The sequence below is a fragment of the Sceloporus undulatus genome, chromosome 3 (assembly GCF_019175285.1).
Source record: "Sceloporus undulatus isolate JIND9_A2432 ecotype Alabama chromosome 3, SceUnd_v1.1, whole genome shotgun sequence".
Taxonomy (NCBI): domain Eukaryota; kingdom Metazoa; phylum Chordata; class Lepidosauria; order Squamata; family Phrynosomatidae; genus Sceloporus; species Sceloporus undulatus.
Window position 1 is genome coordinate 231,344,706 of NC_056524.1, and position 20,872 is coordinate 231,365,577.

At 38.6% G+C, this 20,872-nt stretch overlaps 1 protein-coding gene across 2 annotated transcripts in view; it reads right to left on the reverse strand.

Moving 5' to 3' along the window:
• The window catches only part of FARSB (phenylalanyl-tRNA synthetase subunit beta), a 45,533-nt gene that overhangs the window by 13,395 nt on the left and 11,266 nt on the right, over nucleotides 1–20,872 (reverse strand). Inside the window, exons 8-17 of one of the 2 annotated variants that reach the window (XR_006102987.1) lie at nucleotides 20,438–20,508; nucleotides 19,885–19,946; nucleotides 19,742–19,793; nucleotides 18,271–18,332; nucleotides 14,995–15,202; nucleotides 14,511–14,591; nucleotides 11,945–12,037; nucleotides 10,883–11,000; nucleotides 10,090–10,189; nucleotides 6,945–7,075 (exon numbers count right to left, since the gene is read on the reverse strand). Coding sequence is in view for 1 of the 2 variants with exons in the window: in XM_042458962.1 (XP_042314896.1) it covers nucleotides 6,923–7,075; nucleotides 10,883–11,000; nucleotides 11,945–12,037; nucleotides 14,511–14,591; nucleotides 14,995–15,202; nucleotides 18,271–18,332; nucleotides 19,742–19,793; nucleotides 19,885–19,946; nucleotides 20,438–20,508 (900 nt within the window). In the remaining variant the exon portion in view is untranslated. Of the gene's footprint in view, nucleotides 1–6,922; nucleotides 7,076–10,089; nucleotides 10,190–10,882; nucleotides 11,001–11,944; nucleotides 12,038–14,510; nucleotides 14,592–14,994; nucleotides 15,203–18,270; nucleotides 18,333–19,741; nucleotides 19,794–19,884; nucleotides 19,947–20,437; nucleotides 20,509–20,872 lie in introns of those variants that run through there. The other variant, XM_042458962.1, reaches the window with a different exon arrangement.

The window sequence follows — 20,872 nt, forward strand, 5'->3', positions numbered from 1 at the left end:
TTACTGTAACTACATTTATTGAATTTTTTAGATATTAAAACTTTCTTATGTATTACTTATTGATTACTTTTCCCTAGACCTTTCTGTTTGCTATACAGCACTCTTCTGTACCTGTGAAACATTTCAAAATGATCTCTAGTGGGAGAACTGAGTGAATTTCAGTACATTAAAACAAATTTAGGAAGGAATATACTCAGATGATTTTGAAATCTAATCCTTTATAACACTGAGAGATGTTTTCAAAACCTAACCCTTTATAACAATTTCTGGAACTGTTTCTTTCAATGGTTAATGTGTGCTATTAAAATAGAGTATACCTGACTTACTTCAGTGACAAAACTAAGTGGAATGTGTTTAGAGTTTTGAGGAGGTTTCCCACCCAGGTACTGTCCAGGCTGCTGCATTGTAGGTCTTCAAATCATAACATAGAACCAATTACAAACAATTAATAACCTTATCTCAGACTAGTAAGAGAGAAGTATGTGGCACTGCATGAAAAATAACTAGCTTCGTTTTTTTTGTTTTGTGCCTTCAAGTGATTTCCCACTCATGGCGACCCCAAAGCATCCCTATCATAGGGTTTTCTTTACAAGTTCCATTCAGAGGGGTTTTGCCAATACCTTCCTCTGAAGCTTGTGACTTGTCCAAGGTCACTCGATGGATTTCCATGGCCAAGGAGGGATACAAATCCTGGTTTCCCAAAGTTCTTGGGGCTGTCTGCATATGTTCCACCCCCCACCCCCACCCCAGCCTCGTGTCATCCTATTTGAATTTCACAACACAAGCCAAAACCCTGGGGTCAGGACCAAGCCCAGTCCTGGCAGACTGGATGCAGATCTGGTGAATCTGGTCTGACCCTGAGGTGAACATCCCTTACCCTGCATCAATCTGATCCCTGGTTTGCCATGGAATTTCCTGGAAACTCCATAGTAAACCCTGGTTGTTTAAACGGCCCTGCACACTCCTTACTTTTCAGCATTGTTGCTCCTACTGGGAAGCTCCCTACTGCTACATCTGATGCAGAAGCAGTCATGGGGACCAACCCAGTTGAGCACCCCAGGCCAGAATGGCCCATCTACTCAGGGGCCTTTTCTAACACTCAAATTACTACACCACACTGTCTCTACTCTTCCTACATATCAGCTAAACCAGGGAGGGGAATGAGTGGCTCAGTATTGCTAATCTACAACTCCTATCAGCCTTTGCCAGCAGGGTAAGGGATGCTAGGAGCTGCAATGGACCAACATCTGGGGACCCGCATATTATCCATCCCTGATGTAAACACTTGGCCTTATGTCAGCTTGAACATGGGTCACCAACTTGCAGTTGTTCCTATATCTCAAGTTACTGTAAAATGTAGAAAGTTCAACAGTTCATTCTTCAGGCTTTAAGACATATTAAGTATTTGCAGAAAGGGTTTTTTTTTTCTTTTAAAGAAAGCTCAGAAAACTAACTTAGTTTGCATAATGCCTGACTAAAACAGCCTGCAACACATTTGTAACGCAAAAGCCATTATGAACTCTGGAGCATAGTGTGACAAATCAAATACAAATGTTTCAATTTGAGTTTTTCTTTTTGGGAAATCTATTACTACAGCATGATTTTTAATTTGTTTTCAAGGCAGCTTTAATTTCTCACAAACCTTATCAATCCCCAACATGCCAAAATGCCAAAAAGAAATGGCAGGGTGCAGCAATTGCTTTCTAACCAAATATCTTGTAGCCAACGTTAGAATTTGTAATCTGAGATGTACTGTAGACCTGGCAATCCTTTAGCCGCTACTACCACACTGGGTCACCACAGGACCTTATGAAGGGAATGTGATTTAGAAACAGACAAACTAAGGAGGGATCCTTGTTCCCTGGTCTGCAAACGCACACAGAGTGACAGGACATCAGCGATTGGTTTTGCCCATGGATTTAGCAAAGTGCCAGGAAACCAGATAAGGATCAAATGGAGAAGGTACTACATCATGAAACCTTTAAAGTGGCACTTACAATGGTTGTTTCTTGTCCTGCTTTAAGATCTAAGACCCTGATCAATGGATCTGACCAGTTGGTTGTCCCAAATGACATTGAGATTCTCATTATATTACAGTAAAGTTAATCTTGCACTCCTGAGAGATGTTTTTCATTTATGGTAATGCAAACATGCAGCACATTTTCCAGCTGATGTAATAACTGTCTGATTGCCAGCCAAACCTTAAATGAAAAGCTGTCACTATAATTTACTGTCACTGGCATTCTCTACACAGAACCACACCTTCAATTAAATAAATGGAGGCTAGAAATAGGAGTACAGTAGAACATTATCAAGCAAGAAAACTAATTGAGCAATTCAATAAATACAGAAGTAGAGTTCAAAATTTAAACCAGTAGGCATTTTTCTCTCAACTGGTCAACTTATAATCATATCTATATTATTTGAACAATATAAGGAACCTGCAAGTATGATGCTCATACAGGGTCAGGAGTACAGTAAAACTATTCTCCTGGGGGGCGCTGGGAGTGGGTGAAGAAGGGTTTAACAAAAATAACCCACAAATAATGTATTTCTATTAGGAATCGCATTGTAAAGCTTCCAAAAACCCCCCAATTAATTTAAAATACATTTTTTGCATTTGCAAAATAATTGCATAAATTCAGTAACAGTGATTATTGCACCAGTTGTTGTTAACTGCTGTCAAGTCAACTTCAACTTTTGGTGACCCTAAGAGAGACCTTTAAGTTACCCTATCATAAACTGCCCTGCTAAGGTCTTGCAGGCTCAGGACCATGGTGGCTTCCTTGAGGGAGTCTATCCATCTGGAATGTGGTCTTCCTCTTTTCCTATTGCCTTCTACCTTGCCAAGCACTATTGCCCTTTCTAGTGACTCGTGTTCCCTAGCATTAGATCAGTTAAAGCAGTCTTTAACTGGATTATTTCGGCAGTGCGTTTTGGACCTAAGTAAGGCATGGTTAGTCCCACCTGAATCAGTGGGATTTTAGTCCTGACTAAACTGCACTACTGATTCCAGTGGGACTAGAATATGACTAATTCAGTCTGGACCCAACATTTAGACTGAGCTTTGGAGAGGAGTCCTAAACTGGAGAAAAGTCTTCATGACTGCATTAAATTTCAAATAGCCAATATTTTGAATTGTGCCAGAATGCACCTTCAGAAATGAGTAAGGGTTCAATTTTAACATGCTTGTTCACTTGGGGCTAAATTTCTCCCTCAGCATATTGCTTGGCTCCAATTACACTAAACACTAGTGCGAAGGCCTGGGGAACATCACAATTTCACCCATATTTTCAAGCATCTGCAATTCTTGCACAGGTGTTGCTATAAGGGCAAAAAAGGTTATGACCCTAAGATTAACTTAATGGATATTTAGGTATTAATGTAACAGAAGGTGATCTAATATCCATGTTCTGCACATATGGAACAAGAATGAATATAAAGCAAACAGACACTTTATTTCTCCATCTAAATTCTGGAATGACTCAGATCATTCGAGAGATCTTAGCAAGCATTTTATATTTCAAATGTACAGTGGTTGACTCAGACTTCCTAAACTGAAGTCAGTAATTTGATGCACATAATTGCAACACATATATTGAATGAACTATAGGAACCAAAGAAATGTGCATCCTTACACTGATTTACAGCACAATTTTAATGCTTGCTTGACAACCATCAGGCTAAGATATTGGCTCCCTCTTTCCAAACAGAAGAATATATTCTCAAAGAAGGCACATTAATAACTCTTGTTCTCAAGCACATTAATAACTCTTGTTCTCAAGCTTTTTGATCCAAACAAAAATCATTAGGTTGTTATATGCCTTCAAGTCAACTCTGACATATGGTAAACATGGGGGGGGGGGGGGGGGTCCTATCTTGTCAAGACTGATTCAGTCAATAATCAAGGAAGGGGAAGGCGGCTTAAATATCAATTGGTTTACCTATAGGCAAATTTATGAAAGATTCAAGATGGATGCAAAAATGTATGGCTTTGAACCAGAGATTAAAAATATGGAACTTGATAAAATTTTATATTCAGATAAAGACAAATTAATTGGCAAAATTTATGCAACACTTTTAACCTTAGAAATGGAGGAGGAAACAGTTAAAGATCAGATGTATTGGTCATCCAATTATGTTAAACCAATGGGAAAAGGCATGGAAGGATGTTAAGAAATTAACTCTTTCTCAAAGTATTAGGGAAAACTTCTTTAAGGTGATGTATTTTTGGTATCTCTCACCGTACAAAATGGCTATGATTTACAAAACAAAGAAAGAAAACTGTTGGAAGTGAAAAAAGAAAAAAAGGGACGTTTTTTCATTGTTGGTGGGAATGCTCCAAAGCAAAAACCTTTTGGAGAATGATTAACAATTTGATCAATTACATAATGGGAACAAAGCTAATTTTAAAAGCAGAGTTATACCTATTAGGGATAATGGAGGGGGAAATCAACAAAGAGGATGAAAAGGCAATATTTTATATGATCTCCCTGACAAGGATATGTTTTGCTCAGAGATGGAAGAGTGAATTAACCCTGTCTAACGAAGAGTGGTTATTAAAATTATATGAGGGAATGGGCATGGATATCTTGACCCAAGCATTGAAGAACGAGTATGAAAAAAAGTCGTTGGACAATTGGAAATAGTCTTCTTTGAAAAAGATTGGGGTAAAGCAGCAACATATAATTTAAAATAGAAAATCTTGCCAACCTCTCTTCAGTGGTATTGGGATATATAAGTCTAACATGTAACATGTAATCTTTTCAAAGTAATCAACTCTAGTAAAGGAATAGTAAAGGCTAGCCAAGTTCTAACATTAAGATTCTGACTGGTAGGAAGGAAGTCAATTCGTTGTTGTCGTTTAATGTTTGTTCAGTATAATGTGCTACAGGATAGGTGTAGGATAGAAAGGGGGGGTTGTGGTGAGGTGGGTTTTGGGTTTTGTTGTTTTTCTAACTGTTAATTGTTGTGTTTGATCTGAGTCTTGTGTAAGTTTTCGTATTACTTGTTTATCGATTTACATTAATGTATGTATGTCTTCCATCTCTGTTTTTTATATAATAAAATAAATTATATTTAAAAAAGATTGATTCAGTCAAGATTGATTCAGTGGGTTGCCACTGCTTTCCTCTTAGGCTGAGAGTGTGTGATCTGCCCACAGTTACCCAGTGTATTTCCATGGTTGAGCAAGGATCTGAACCCTAATCTCCTAGAGTCCTAGTCCAAACCTCAAATTACACTACACTGTGCCGTATTTCTCCGGTGGTCTCACACTACTGATTGCCCATTTGACATACAACTCCTTAAACCTCCCTATGACGTGGCACAAAGCAATTAACAGCTATGTTTCTCCAATATCTAAGGTGCTACCACAAATGCTGCAGAACCAATAATGCATAGACTCTTATGATAAAGGAGGAGGCATCTGGATTGTTAGCAAGGTCTCTTCCATTGCAAGGATGACATACTGTCATGGATCTCAAGTTGTGCAACCAGAAAGAATTTATATAAAGTTTTTGCTTGTTGTTAACTGCCCTCAAGTCGATCTTAACCCAAGGCGATCCTGCTGATGAGGCATCTCCATGACCCTCTGTCCTCCACTGTTCTGCTCAACTCCTGCAAACTCATATTCATGATCTCTTTAATAAAGTCCATCCATCTTGCATGAGGCTTTCCTTTCTTTCTACTTCCCTCTACCTTTCCTAGCATTACTGTTTTTTCCAATGATTCATGCCTTCTCATAATGTGTCTAAATACGACAACCTGAGTTTGGTCATCTTGGCTTCTTGGGAGATTTTTGGCCTGATCTGCTCCAGGGCCCATTTGTTTTGTCTTTTTGGCTGTCCATGGAATTCTCTTCTCCAGCACCATATTTCAAATGAGTTGATTTTCCTCTTATCCTCCTTCTTAACTGTCCAGCTCTCACATCCATACATGACAATAAGGAATACAATGGCTTGTACAATTCTAACTTTTGTGCTCTGTTGTATATCCTTGCATTTTAGGATCTGGTTCTTTCATAGTTGTCCTTCCCATTCTCAATCTTCTTCTGATTTCCTGGCTGCAGTCTCCATTTCTATCAATGTTTGATCCCAGGTATGATAATTCTTTTACTATTTCTACAGTCGGCCCTTCTTATACACTGAATTTTTATACACGGATTTAAGCATACACGGTTTGAAAATGTTCCAAAAAAATATACATTTACCTTGATTTTCCATTTTTTATAAGGGACACCATTTTGCTATGTCATTATACTTAATGGGACTTGAGCATACACGGATTTTGTTATACACGGGGGATCTTGGAACCAAACCCCAGCGTATAACAAGGATCCACTGTATTTCTTCATCTAATTCAAATTTGTGTAGGTTCTCTGTGGTCATTATTTTTGTTTTCTTTATGCTTCTGCCCTATTCTAAACCATTCTCTACTCCCTTGGTAACCACGTTCATTTCTCCCTAATTGTTTAGGAACTTCCCTAAAACTTCTGAAGAAGAATTGTAGGAGATACACAGGGCTGTGAGGACTAAAATGTCCTCTTGTGTGACATTTCTTCCACTTGTCTTTTTTAGGATGCAAGCTGAAACCTCCAAGTAAATGCTTTTCCATGCGATCAGTATACATGGTAGCTATCATCCATCCCCCTTGCAAATCAGAACTTATTAAAAATTGTGTTGAGGGGAACTAGAATTAACAGCAAGAGAACCTCTAGATCATATTGTGGTTTGAAGTATGCTGTAATATGGGGAATGAGTGGAGCAATCACAGCATTTATTTCAAAGGTGCTGAAAGTGAGGTGATTGAGAACCTAAAAACAAAGATCAGCATCTAAGAATGAATCAGGCCCATAATTTTAAGAAAAGCACTTGCGTGTTTATCTCACATAGGCAGGTAACGACATCTAAACTTTTGTTACCTTCAGTTGCTTTTATGTAATATCCATTCTCTTTACTTGGTGGAACATCTAGGAGCTGCATGACTCTATCCAGCAACCCATGAATTACTTCAAAACCAGGGTTTTTGTTGTAGTAGATGGCACAGAGATGCCTGTGGTTTCTTGCACCAACATCTGTAGGGGGAAAACCCAAGTTGTCAATTTTGTAAAAACTTGTTTTAAGGACATTTCAAGCTTCAGGTCCTATCTAGTATCAGTCTTTATTTTCATCTACATTTTGGTGAGTCTGTGAAGAAAGAAAAGGAAAACAGGCAATGCAGCAATATTACTTAAAATATTAATAAAAACTCTCTCTTGAGGTTTACAGCTTTTACTGTAGTAGTAAACCTATACTCAAACAGTATCAAGTCAATTAATTCATGGAAGCTCACAATTAAATATCCTACCTGCCCCATTTAAAAAAAGGTTCTAGCATGGAGTTCTCCCAGATACCTGCACTGTTCAGCCATAGAATTTACAGACATATCCAGTATGCAAAGGGATCTTTAGCCCGATAAACTCCACAGTGAAAACTCTGGGCCTTAATTAGGAAATACTCTAATGGGCTCTTCTCCACAATTACAACAGACAGATTTGAAATACTGTGTTTGAGCATGAGGTTCATTCACTAACACATCACACAGAAAATTTGCTGCCAAAGGTAAACTAAACTTTTAGGGACAAGTCTCACCTTTTCCTGATTAACTAGAAACCCATTGCATCATTTGATAAAATACATTTGTTCTGTTTTTCAAAGAAAAGAACTGCCAAGCACGTTAGCATAAATTACATATGCACTATAGAGACTTCAAAGTGCTGTCTGAAGATACTGTTAAATGCAATTTGCTGGACAGATAGCTGGCTTTTTGTAAAACAAAAAAATGTAATGACAAAAACCAAACTGGTATATGCTGCCCTCTAGCAAGAAAAAAAAAAGCACAAAACACATCCATTTTGAAAAAGTCTTATCTTTCCCACATTATTACAAGATTAATGTTTACCCACTACCTAAAACATTATTTTATGTGAAAAGAAATAAGAAATACATAAAAGCAAAATGAGGAAACATTTCACTACATTCAGCATTTCTCCCTGCAGCCTTTCCCTAAGAGCTCTCCTACCTCATGGACTCTTTTTGGCTGTAGGTGTCTAGCTGAAGGCAAAGTGCCTGAGAAGAGAGGGTTCAGCATCAGGCACCCACTGCTTGCTGTTAAAATCAGAATCAAGCTTAGATGAGCTACCTTTTTGGAGTACAACATCAAATGCAGTTGTTGCTCAAAAAAGTAATTTATCCAAACCTACTTCCTTGATACTAAGGCCTGTTACAGACTGCCAACATAAAAGCTGCTTGGGTCTCTTTGTAGGTATGCTGTTTAAATGATGCATGCATCCTAAGAATCCGGAAGCTGCACCAAAGCTGCACCAAAGCTGCACTCCAGTGCTTAGGAATGGAGTGTGGCTTTGGCGTGACCTCCGGACTCTTAGGACCCATGCATCATTTAAACAGCATACCTCCAAAGAGACCCGAAGCAGCTTTATTTTGGCAGTCTGTAACAGGCCTAAGTGACAGCAGAACTGTGTGCTTTAGCACGCAGATCTGCAGTTGTAACATCTAGTTTATTTGATGTTCATTTAAGCTCTGTGAGTTTAAGCCTATTTTCCCCATGAAAGTGATGTTCAACCTCTTTATAAGACAGATATGGACAACTTGTGGTATCCAAGTGTTGTTGCTGTGCAAATGTTATGATTCCTTACCATACTACAATGGCTAGCGCTGCTGGGAGATGAGAGTCCAGCAACACCTGGAGGACTACAAATTGTCCACCCTCGTTATCAACTAACAAACTAGACATCTTGGCTAGTTTTAAATGTGTCAGCAGTTAATATGTCAATAAAGCTTAGGAATCTTAAAGTAGCAAACCCAACAAATACTTGCTGGTTAAAGCTTGCTGGAAAATTATTTATATTCTGTCAAAACATGTGATATAAAAATGTGACACTATATAGTGCAATAAAATATTCTTAATATTGTATAGGTATGATAACATGTTATCTCAGAAAATATGATGCGCTCACAGACACCCACTTCTGTACTATGCACAAGAAGGGAATCCAGCACAATTTCCAGTTGTGCAACTGATAGCACAACCATCTGCACAAGTGACTATGTGCTTATAGCACCACAAGAATAAATGTACCGCTTGTACAACTGGAAAAGCCAATAGTACTCTGCCGAAAGGACCATTTTGCTCCACTAAATGTGATGCTGTTGTTGCGTGCTTTCAAGTTATCTCTGACTTATGGCAACCCTAAGGAAAACCTGTCAGGGTGTTTTCTTGGCAAGATTTCAGAGGCAGTTTGCCTTTGCCTTCCTCTAAGATGGAAAGAGAGTGACTTGCCCAAGGTCACCCAAGGAGTTTCCATAGCCAAGCAAAGATTCAACCCCTGGTTTCAGAGTCAACACTCTGAACTAACACTCAATCCGCTGCACCACACTGGCTTTAAGCTTTTGCTTTTTAAGAGTTTAGAATATAGTGGGCCTTTGGTATCTGCTGGGGTTTGGTTCCAGGACCCTCTAGGAATAACAAAATCCATGAATATTCATGTCCCATTAAATACAATGGCATACTAAAATGGTATCTCTTGTGTAAAATGGTATCTCTTGTGTACAATGGTGTTTTGGAATTTATATTTGATTGAATATTTTCAAGCCATGGATGGTTGAATCTATGGATAAAGAATCCATGCATACAGAGGGCCAACTGTATTCTCTCCCTCTGAATTAATTCTTTTAGAATGTTGCACTGAAAAGTCTCACAAGGGACCTCTAATCAATCAGGTCCACAAATTAACTAGGCCGGAAGTTCTATACTGTAACATATTTTAACAAATTAGAGAAAAATTATGTGTACAGATTGAGCATCCCTTATCCAGAATTTTGAAATAATCCAAAATCAAAAATTGTCTGCATGGATTGCTGAAATAGTGACACTTTTGCTTTCTCGAGGTTCAATATACACAAGCTTTGTTTTATGTACAGAATTATTAAAAAATATTGTGCAAGAAATTATCTTTAGGCTATGTGTATAAGATGTATTCAAAACATAAATGATTGTCATGTTTAGACTTGGATCCCATTTCTAAGATACCTCATTATGTATAAGCAAATATTCCAAATTTCTCCTCCACCAAAAATCCAAAGTCCAATACACTTCTGGTCCCAGTCATTTCAGATAAGAAAGACTCAATCTGTAGTTCAAAATAAATTAATTGCATTAAAAAATCATTTTCACTCAATAAAAGGAATCAGCTAACTACAAATATGTTATAACCCTGTGAAATTTGCAGTAAAATCCAGTTTAATATAAAGGATAGTGTCCTGTAGCAGATGATTGCCAGACACTGGAGAGATCTATTCTCATCAATGTATGCTTGGGAATGGGTGCACTGTACCAATAAGGGGCGAAATAGATGGATCAAAGCGGAAGCTTGAAGCTGCCCCTTCTGAAGGTGGATTGGGGCACTGGCGCAGACCCAATCCGTTTTGAAGCCGCCCAAAAAAAGAGTGGCAAATAGCCACTCCTTTTTCAGGTGACAAAAAGCCGGCTTTACTGCCCACACCACGGCTGGAAGCTGGCTTCATGACGCTCCTGCAGTGTGCGGCATGTATACGCTGCACCACTGGAGCATCATGAAGCCACCCCCATGTAAATGGCTGGGTGGCTTCCAGTATGTTTTGATCCTAACTTGCACCAAGAGTTTAAGGGTCAACATGAGAAGCATATAAAGATTTCTGAATCCCTCCGGCATCCTAGTTCAGTGCTTCCATAGTGTCAAGCATAAAGGAACCTTTCCATAACTACAGTATGTGCTGTACTCATGATGGATTCTCTGATACTCTTGATGTCTTAAAGCATTAGTGTCAAACTGAAATTCCCTTACCCTTGGTAGAATCTTTCACTACAATGTCAGAAATTTCGAACAGTTTCAATGGTAAAGGCATCTTCCTATTAGCAGCAACAGTTTTCAGGAGGCCAGGCAAGAGGGTCGTGCGTGCCACCTGTAGGCCACAAAGGGAATTTACACAGTAAATGATTTCTATGTCAACATAGGAAAGAGTGGAATATGAACATTCATAGTAAATGTGCTATTTTTTCTTAGCAGTTTCCAGAGTCTGACAGCAAAGTCCAAAATTTACAGCACTGGGTTTGAAAATTGTTCTGTCTTACTTGCCTTAAAATCTTTTGCCAGTGAAAAATTTGATAAAATTAACTGGAACATAGAACAATGATTAGAAGACATCATGAAAGATCTTCAGAATTGTCTCAAACACTAACAATAAATAACAAATACAGGTATTAACAATGATAGCACAAGCCTTCTAAGTGCTCTTTACATTCACAACCAAATTAACAACCTTTGGGAGGAAGAGTGTAGAGTGACAAGGCAAATCTACAATCTGATCCACAGTCCTCCCAACTTGTGCTACCCAGGGGGCATGCATGTGTGTATGGGGTGGGGTGGCCTTTTCCTCCACCAAGGCAACAGATTCTCTTTTTTGAAAAATCTCCCATTGCAAGCAATGGGGATACATTTCACCACACAACCTCCAGGCTAGAGTAGCAGAGAGGTTTAAAAGACTGGGTATGTGAGGCTTCTGATACAGTGGATTCCAAGGCACAACAACCATTTGTGGGACTTGCGCCTGCTTTCTGCCTGCAGAGCTCCCAGTGGGCACACTGAGGATGCTGGCATGGACTACACCCCTTCAGCCAGCCTACAAAGAGATCCTCTCTATTGTGGAGGCCTGCAGAGGGGGGTTTCTGCAAGGCTCCAAGTCTCTCCAGCAAGTTAGTTCCATGGGTTAGGGTGGCAATGTTGTTTATACCCCATCACATTTTATAGGCTCTCATAAATCACTGCTTTTTCTTATATTATAGTCCATTTAACTTTTCAGGCAAATGTGAAATTTTACATGTTACTGAATTAGTTTACCACACTTACCTGAAATTCTGCAGTTTTTGGATTTGCTATATGTACAGCTTTTGTTGCTGAGATATCAACCCCTAGTTTATTTGCAATGTCTTCCTGGGAACACTAACATTAGAACAGAGGAGAAATCAATGAATTTAATTTAGTAATATTATTTATATCATCAATGCAAAAGTAACTTATAAAAGAAACTGCAAAACCCTCCCTTGTCCAATGTGTTAACCTGGGTGCTATCTTACCAGATAGACAACATCTGGTAAGATAGCACCCAGGTTAACATATTGGAGGAGGGAGGGTTTGGGAGTCTAACACTAAATGGTTATGCTTTATTGGTATATATTAGGGAAACCTCAAATCACATGTTTTCTAAATATCTTATCAATGCAGACTACATTTTCCTGAGAAATTTAAAAATCCACTATTTAATAATACAGTTGTTATAACACCCCAACATCAAAATGTACTGAATTTAACCTGATGCCCTACAATACATACTGTACAGGATATTAAAAATAACTTTTGATATATTTGTGCCATTATTAGAGGAAAAATTAAGATGATTCCTAATGGTACAATTAATGATACAACTTTCAATTGCTAAGATGACAATGCTAAGCTCAGCAGAAGTTTTATGTGAATCTCCACCAAATTATATCCACTGAACAAAACAACAAGATTATGTCTTCTCACAGTATATGTACATCAAGCTAACACATCCCTGTTACAATACATGCAAGAATGGCATGTATGGTGAATATACATGCAGTTGGACCTTTGTATCCATGCAGGATCCTTTCTGGACCTTTACATGGATACGAAAAAACACAAGATTTCAAATCCTGTTGTCCGTAACACTGGCATGATGGCTGCTAATGCAGCTACGTGCACATACCTCCACTGGAGACAACAGGGCTTGCCATGCAAGGATGCTTAAATCTGCAGATGGCAAGCCCGCAGATAGTTAGGACCCACTGTATAGGAACTTTATAACCAGACACAGTTTGCTGCATTTTGTACAGATAACCAGATTCTGAGAGATCTTCAAAGGAAGACCCATGTATACTGCACACAGTACACCAGATCCAGTTGTCTCTGTACCTGGTGCTATAGCTAATAAAAGGCATGCAGCACCATGAATGTCCTGTGGACAGTGCTGGATGTAAGTAACAGCATCTTCAAACTATGAACTTTTAAAGGGATTGCAACTCCATCCCAAACACAATACAGTCTACCTTCCTAGTCAGATAAATTGTCTGGACTGAGTTTCAATTTATTTAGTTTCTTCCAGGCTAAGAACCATCAGCAACAAACACCTCCACTACCTGTGTGCTCCCAGTGAAAATAAGCAGAGCTGAGTGTCATCAACATATTTATGGCACTACATTTCCTTTGAGATGTGGTTCTGGAGAAGAGTGCTTAGGACACTGTGGACAGCCAAAATGACAAACAAATGGGTCTTGTAACAGATCAACCCTGATATCTCATTGGAAGCCAATATGACCAAATTGAGGCTATCATACTCAGCTACATAATGACAAGGTACGGATCACTAGAAAACACAATAATGCTAGGAAAGGTAGAGGGTAGGAGAGGAAGACTGCATGCCAGATAGATGGACTCAATCAAGGAGGTCATGAGCATGAATTTGCAGGACCTGAACAGAGCAGAGGATAGGGTTTTTTGGAGATGTCTCATCCATGAGTTGGGATTGACTCGAGGGTAGCTAAAAACAACAATTACTTCACTCATCTCAATGATTCTCAATGACTTTCATTAGATGTTAAAAAGAAAGCGGAACGTAACAACAATATAGAACAGTGAAGAAACCCACAGTAATATTCAAGCAATCAGTAATTCCCCAATATTATCGACTATGCTTGCAGAGCAGAACCACTGAAATACAGTACTGAAACCTGCACTCCTCAGGCTAGGTAACTTTTTCAGGATATCAGGAGAGGACTGAGAGAAACAGTAGGGTTACAGTTTCCCTGCCCTTTTGCCAGCAAAGTTCATCTATCAGAGTGAACAGGTTAAAAGCAGATCTAAAACTAGACTGAAAGGGCATTATAGCGGCTTTAAGGCGCTCTTTTGTCGCTGCGTCATATGGACACAGTACCAGAAGAGCGCTGTTCTGCAGTGAGCCATGTGGAGCAGTGCATGGCATCACATCGCCCTGGGTAGAGTTGGGGCAAGCGTCATGTGGGGTGCACAGCCCCTGAGTACACCCTTCAGACTCAGGAACACCTTTTTTTTCTGCTCAGATTCAGTTTTGCAAGATTATGTCAATGCCTTACCACTGAAGCCACAGCCAAATACTATGTGCCCCCAAAGAGCCTTACTGTTCCTTTCCCCGGCTTGCTGAGTAGATTGGATTGAGAGAAAAGCAAGAAAAGGAAGCATACGGTCAATCATGCTGTTTATTAGATTTGAAGAACCAAAGCTACTGTTATGTTCCACTACCAGTATGGGTCATATAATAAGTTTGTATCAACACATTAACAAATCTGAACCTGATACAATCACTACAGAACTCTGTTGTGGTCTCAAACCTCCATTAATAGAATATTTTTACACACACCAGAGCAAATGTCAGTGCTTCAGTAAATCCTGCAGCTGCCAGGTCTTGCCTCAGAAGTTCTGTGAGCTTATTGAGAGGAAGCTAGAAGGGAAAGAAAGCATTTTTAAAATCTTTCAGCTGAATGAATATTTTAAAAGATCATAGAGATGACTGCTAATATGGCCTACAAGAAGGTAACTTCAACTGACTACATCTGGTCTTTACAGAGGAAATGTGATTCCCAGTCAGAGATTTAATATGGCCTCTAGATTTAATCTTTGTTTCTTTGCTTATTCTTTTTTAAAAGCCCATCTTGCACAGGTCTTTTGAGTTTCTCAGATCAGCAAGGCATCTGTTTTGTATCCTTGCTATGGTAAACTCCCTTTGCTACAAGACATGACAGAATATTGTTTTAATTCTTAGAAAACTGTCTCACAACCCTTCTGGCATACTTCTAGCCTTCAAACTGACAATACAGACTGTTTACTCAAAGGTGCAATCTTACTTGATTAGCTATGGTGTATGTTTTCGGAATAGTCATCTGAATGTTATTATAGCCATACGCTATTGCTGCGTCTTCTATGATATCACATGCATGGATAATGTCAGCTCTGGTAGGAGGGATTTCAACCTCAATATTGTTCCCATTTCCTATGACGTGTGACTTCAAACACATCCTGGTGAGCAGTTTTGCAAGGCTTGATGGAGTCTCACTAAAACAAAAGCAAGAACATTTTTTTAAAAAAAAATCACATGGTTTCCTTCTAAAGCCACTGCCTTTCATGTCCAACACTGTCTCTACAAAAGAGCTTCAATGCATTCACAAACCAAACCAGGTAATAAAATAGTTGTCTACAGAAAGACAGTGCTGAACCTTATGATATTTGCTGTGCATTTACTTCATAAGACCATTTAAATCTGGGGAAAAAAATCTACCTTACAATATTCAAACATTAACATGGGCACCTCAAACAAGCATCTTAATGCCATCTCACTCCTTCTTCAACCAACATGTGTGCCTTAATATACAGCTGACAAGGATTTCTCCAAGCTAGTGTACTATCCAAATTTTAATTGTTTGTATTTTAATATATTATATTTTAATTTATAACTGTTTTAATCCTTAAAATTGTTTAATTGTTTTTTAAATTTTATATTTATGTATTTTAATATTTTGTATTGTTTTTAAATTGTATTGAGTCCCTATATTGAGAGAAAGGTGGGGTATAAGAAAATATAATAATAATAATAATAATAATAATAATAATAATAATAATAATAATAATAATAATAATAATATAGAAGAGAGCTTGAAGTAATAAAAATGTCCTAGATGTCAAAAGGTGGGTTGTTTTTCATCTGTTAAAGCTATGTACTTGAGGAGTTGTGATCTGAAAAATGTTTCAAGCATAATAATAATAATAATAATAATAATAATAATAATTTATAGCCCGCCTTTTAACGGGGAATCAAGGCGGGTTACAACATCTAAAAACAGTGTATTACATATCAAATCTAGTTAAAATTAATCCCCTGTCCAACTGCCCATCCCTGATTATAAAACTAAATTAAATTATTTACAATATAAAAACATTGTGATGATAGATAGATAGATGATAAATCTAAGAAGGACTCTTTAATAGGAGGGAATAAGAATAAGCTGCATCGTGCTTGGGAGAGGAGGCTAGTTTGGAAAGGCCTGCTGGAAGAGATCCATCTTAATGGCCTTTTTAAATGCTGCCAGGATGGTAATGTGGCAGATCTCCTCCGGCAGGTCATTCCATAGCCTTGGAGCAGCTGTGGAGAAGGCCCTATGGGAAATGGTAGACAGTCTGGATTTTTTAGACTGAAATAAATTCTTCCCAGAGGACCGTAAGGGGTGGGGTGGACAATATTGGAAGAAGGCGCTCTCGTAAGTAGTCAGGACCCAAGCCATGTAGGGCTTTAAAGATAATAGCCTCGCCTACTAAGAAGAAAAGCCCTCCTTCCGACCACCATCTTGAGAGGGAGAGAGGCAGGCCAACATCAACAGGCCTCGCCTGCTAAGAAGAAAAGCCCTCCTTCCGACCACCATCTTGAGAGGCAGGCCGGCAACAACAGGCCTCGCTTACTAAGAAGAAAAGCCCTCCTTCCGACCACCATCTTGAGAAGGAGAGAGGCCTCCGAGAGAGAGTAGACCATCCATTAAGAAGCCAAGTCCTCCCTCCAGTCCATCTGCCTTGGTCCAGGCTTTGGAGGTAGAGAAGAACTGCTGGACCTCATCCGCTTCCCCACCACTACTCCCTTCTCCTTTTGTGTCGTGCACTTACTAGATAGGGGTGAACTAATAATTATATTACATATGCTGTATCCTATGTCCTCTTTCAAACTAGGGTTCTTCCTAGATGATGTTATCTGATTATTATTATTATCATTATTATTATTATTATTAACCTTTATTTATAAAGCGCTGTAAATTTACACAGCGCTGTACATACAATCTTTTTAATGATCCCTTTTCATTCTCCTCTTTGAAGCAAGGATGTTGATATTGGACTTTATGGTACAACCATTTTCACAAAACAACAGGGTGAAATATAATAAAACCACACAACCACCGATAACTAAAGATTCAAATGGCAACATATTGTTTCCCTGGGGAAGAAAGGATCTAGTCTACCATGGCCAAATCCTAATACAAACTAAGATATCATACCCTGGTCCTACAGGTAATCTCAACAACAACATAACTGATTAGATGGGTCTACTCTCTAATGTCATTACATTAGGATACTGTATTCACTGCCCCCAGAATTTGACTGTAAAACAGCATACACATCAAAGCACAAAATGTTGTGGCATTGCTTTCAGTTCCACTTTCATGGCCCATGAACTCCACCTGCAACATCCCCAGAAGTTTTCCAAAAAATTGGGGGATGCTTTTGGCATAATTTCACCCTCAGGTAGCAAACTGCCTGCTAAGGCATCAGTTTAGCTTTCCCAGTCCCAGAACCCCAAGCCCCCCAAAAATACCTGTACAACCTGCAGGAGGAGGCATGGAGGCCAAAACTGGCCTGCACCTTCCATACAACTGTTCCACTGGATCTAGACCAATGGCTTGCACCACCAAGAGCAGAAAGTCAGGAATGCATTTAATAGGAAGAACGCCCTCCATCTATATACTAATATTTTGAGGTGCAACATGGCTGTGTGAGACTATGTGTGCCTACCTTTGTGTGTTGAAGGGTAAGAAATGAAGACTTGTTAAATCAGAGCTGAGTGGCAGAGCGAGACAAGAGATTTCTTGACAGCAATGCTGTAACATTCTTGGCAACATAGTTAAATACTTCAGTGGAACAGCACTACAAAACATGACTTTGGAGCTACGGTACTTATTTTTTCAAAACTAGCCATGAAGACTAATAACTTAACCATGGAAGCAAAATCTGTTTAGAGCAGCAGCTGGCACTGTGGCATTTTGTATCACCAACATGATAGTATGTTAGCCTGTAGCACACACAAATTCTTGACTTAACCAAACACATTTTCTGTCAACTATGTAAAAGAATTGTTTTGCTTTGCTGCCCTTTTTGTTCTATTTGATACTTTATTTTGCAAAATTGTTACTGTTTTATTGTACTTTGATATTTTATTGCATAATCATTTGAAGGGAATTTCCCATGGAGTGGTTAAACCCCATAAAGCCCAAAATTGAACCATCATGCATTAGAAATGTGGCACAGATGCTATTAACATCACTGTAGGCATGCTTTTCGAACAAAATTGGAGAGATTTACCCTACCAGATTCCTATTTTCTTGTTCATTATCTCCGGTTTTATCTTTTCACGACGATAAGCCAGCTCCTACAAAGAAGTCGGAAAGGTTTTTAATACAGGTTAATTTATCTCCTCTCTTCTTCTCAACATCAGCATTAATTTGTATAGCAGAACAATGCCTGACTGTTCAGTCCTAAAAGGTGGTAATCAGAGGTTCTTAGCAATTCCATAATAGCCACTATGAGCCACATTCCCCATGTATTGGTGCAATCGTTTGAAAGCAACTAGTATACCAATCACTAAAACATTCAGTGGGAAAAATTAAAAAGCCACAAATGTTTCTTCTTAAACTCTCCCACTATTTAACCATGAAAAGGAGAGGTTCTTAGTCTCCTATTCTAAATTATATCATCTCTACATAGAGCAAGACCATCTTAATCTAACATGGAAAGACATAGAATAAAATATTTTGAGAAGTTTCGCCTTTCTCCACATGTAACATTGCCACTACACAAGGACAGACATCAAGATGTTACACTCATCTTCTCTATGCTAACTCACCCATTTATTACAGATAAGTCCATCTCCACTGCTAGAATTTAACAGAACATTGAAAAATGAATAAAGTCTAACTGTCTCAGTTTCCTCTTACTCTGAAATGCCTAATGGGATATCTGGATTAGATGTTACTGCTCTGAGCAGATTCATCCCAAGAAACTCCTGATATTTCTTTCTCAGAGCTGCACTGATTCTGAACAATAAGGAAGAGACAGTCAATCATCAGTGAAGAGTGGCAAACCCTGCACAATTTACCAAGCATGTATACCTCTCATATTCAACAACCAATCCTGTACACAGGTAAAGGTATACTTGGCCGTGAATTACTCTGACAGCTTTTCTATCACATGGGCCCAGCTTGTCTTTGATGCTGTTTGATATGCATTCAGGTTTTGAGCAGTGTGACCAATAGGCCATGATATATTTTCAACTAATTCCACAACAGCAGTTACTTTACCACAGCAATGGGCTGAAAGAAGCAAATAAGATAATGCTGAACTTGGACCAGTGGATCCCAACCTTTAGTGCACCAGACATTTTGGACTTCAGTTCCCAGAATTCCTGACTATTGGCCAGGCTAGGTGTGGCTTCTGGTAACTGACATCAAAAACACCAGGAGGATGAAAGTTTGGGACCTACTGACTTAGACCATACAGAGGTTATTATAATATGAGAGCATAGCTTTGAAGGGCTTCTGGCTCTACCTATCATAGACTAGTCCACCCTTCTCTAAAAGGCTATTAGAACAGAAGCACTCTTGAATGCTGTATTCTCAAGTTACATCTTTTGCAGCTGTGGTAACTTCTCAGTCAAAGATCTGACCTCAATCATCCATGCCTTGGAAACCTAATATACTGCAATATTGTTCTTTTTGAAAAGTGGGTCCCGAAAAGCATGTTCTTAATCAGTGATGTTTTTATCACTTCTGTAATACTCACTGGAAAGATGTGGTTTTTTCCATTGGGATAAGTTACTTCAGCTGCTTCAATACTAAGGGAAGCAAAACATACAGACATGTTTAAAGTGCAGGGTAGAAAAGGCATGTACATATCAGCAACATAATTAATTCATACTAACTCACGTGAATGCCTTCTGACAGTATTCGCTGAACATGGTAACGAGGATATCAAGGACAATTTTTGCCTTAAAGATAGACAACAGACCCACTTAATGGATTAGTATGAATAACATCATGAAATATAAGATTACAATATTCATTCACAATGGGATACTTAACTATTGTACAGTACTAGTTTTCAGAAATAACACCTTTGCACAAAAAAAGTGAAAGGGGAAAGTCACCCAAGCCAGTACCACCAATTTTTCTCTCACAAATTGAGGTAAGTGCACCAAAGCTGCTGGAAGACCAAAGCTTTGAGTGACTATTGGCCATATAAATCACCGATCACAACGTAAATTCTGAGAGGGGCAAAAGTTAGTCCAGCACTGAAGACTATCAAATCAATCCTATGATCTAATTGCTTCAAAAATATATTCTTTTTATACAATGTGGCATATCTGTTGTTTAATGTATGGGTGTTATTAAGACTAGTTTCTATGGTGCATTATTTCAATTTTATTTTGCAAATCAGAACTTTAGTTTGTTCTACATTTTGTTTATTAAGTTGATTTACCTTAGTAAGATCTGTAGCTGTACATTCAATGAACACATTTTTGGTGTTCAGACTTATTTTGCTATGGTCTCCTAGAAAAAACAAATATAATTATCTGAAGTTACTTGATATTTCAAATGTTGCTCTTTTAGTTAAAATATGGGTCACTTCATAAATCCTTCTGCTGCTTAACCAGCACTTCCACTAAGTATTAAGAGTTAGAGTTAGTTGCAGATTGAAGATAGAGTGTAACGAATATGCATCTGGGCTAGGATCCAAAGAGGCTTCTTAGCCATACACAAGAGCTTGCAGGTGTCCAGGAGGACTTCTTGTTCCTGTCTGAGTACAGCTGCTCATATGGTGCGAAAAGATCCAGAAGCACTGTAGTGTTTAGTTTCTAGACAGCACAGTAAACTGCTCTCAGGATGAAAAAACTATGAAAGCCCAGCTGTGTAA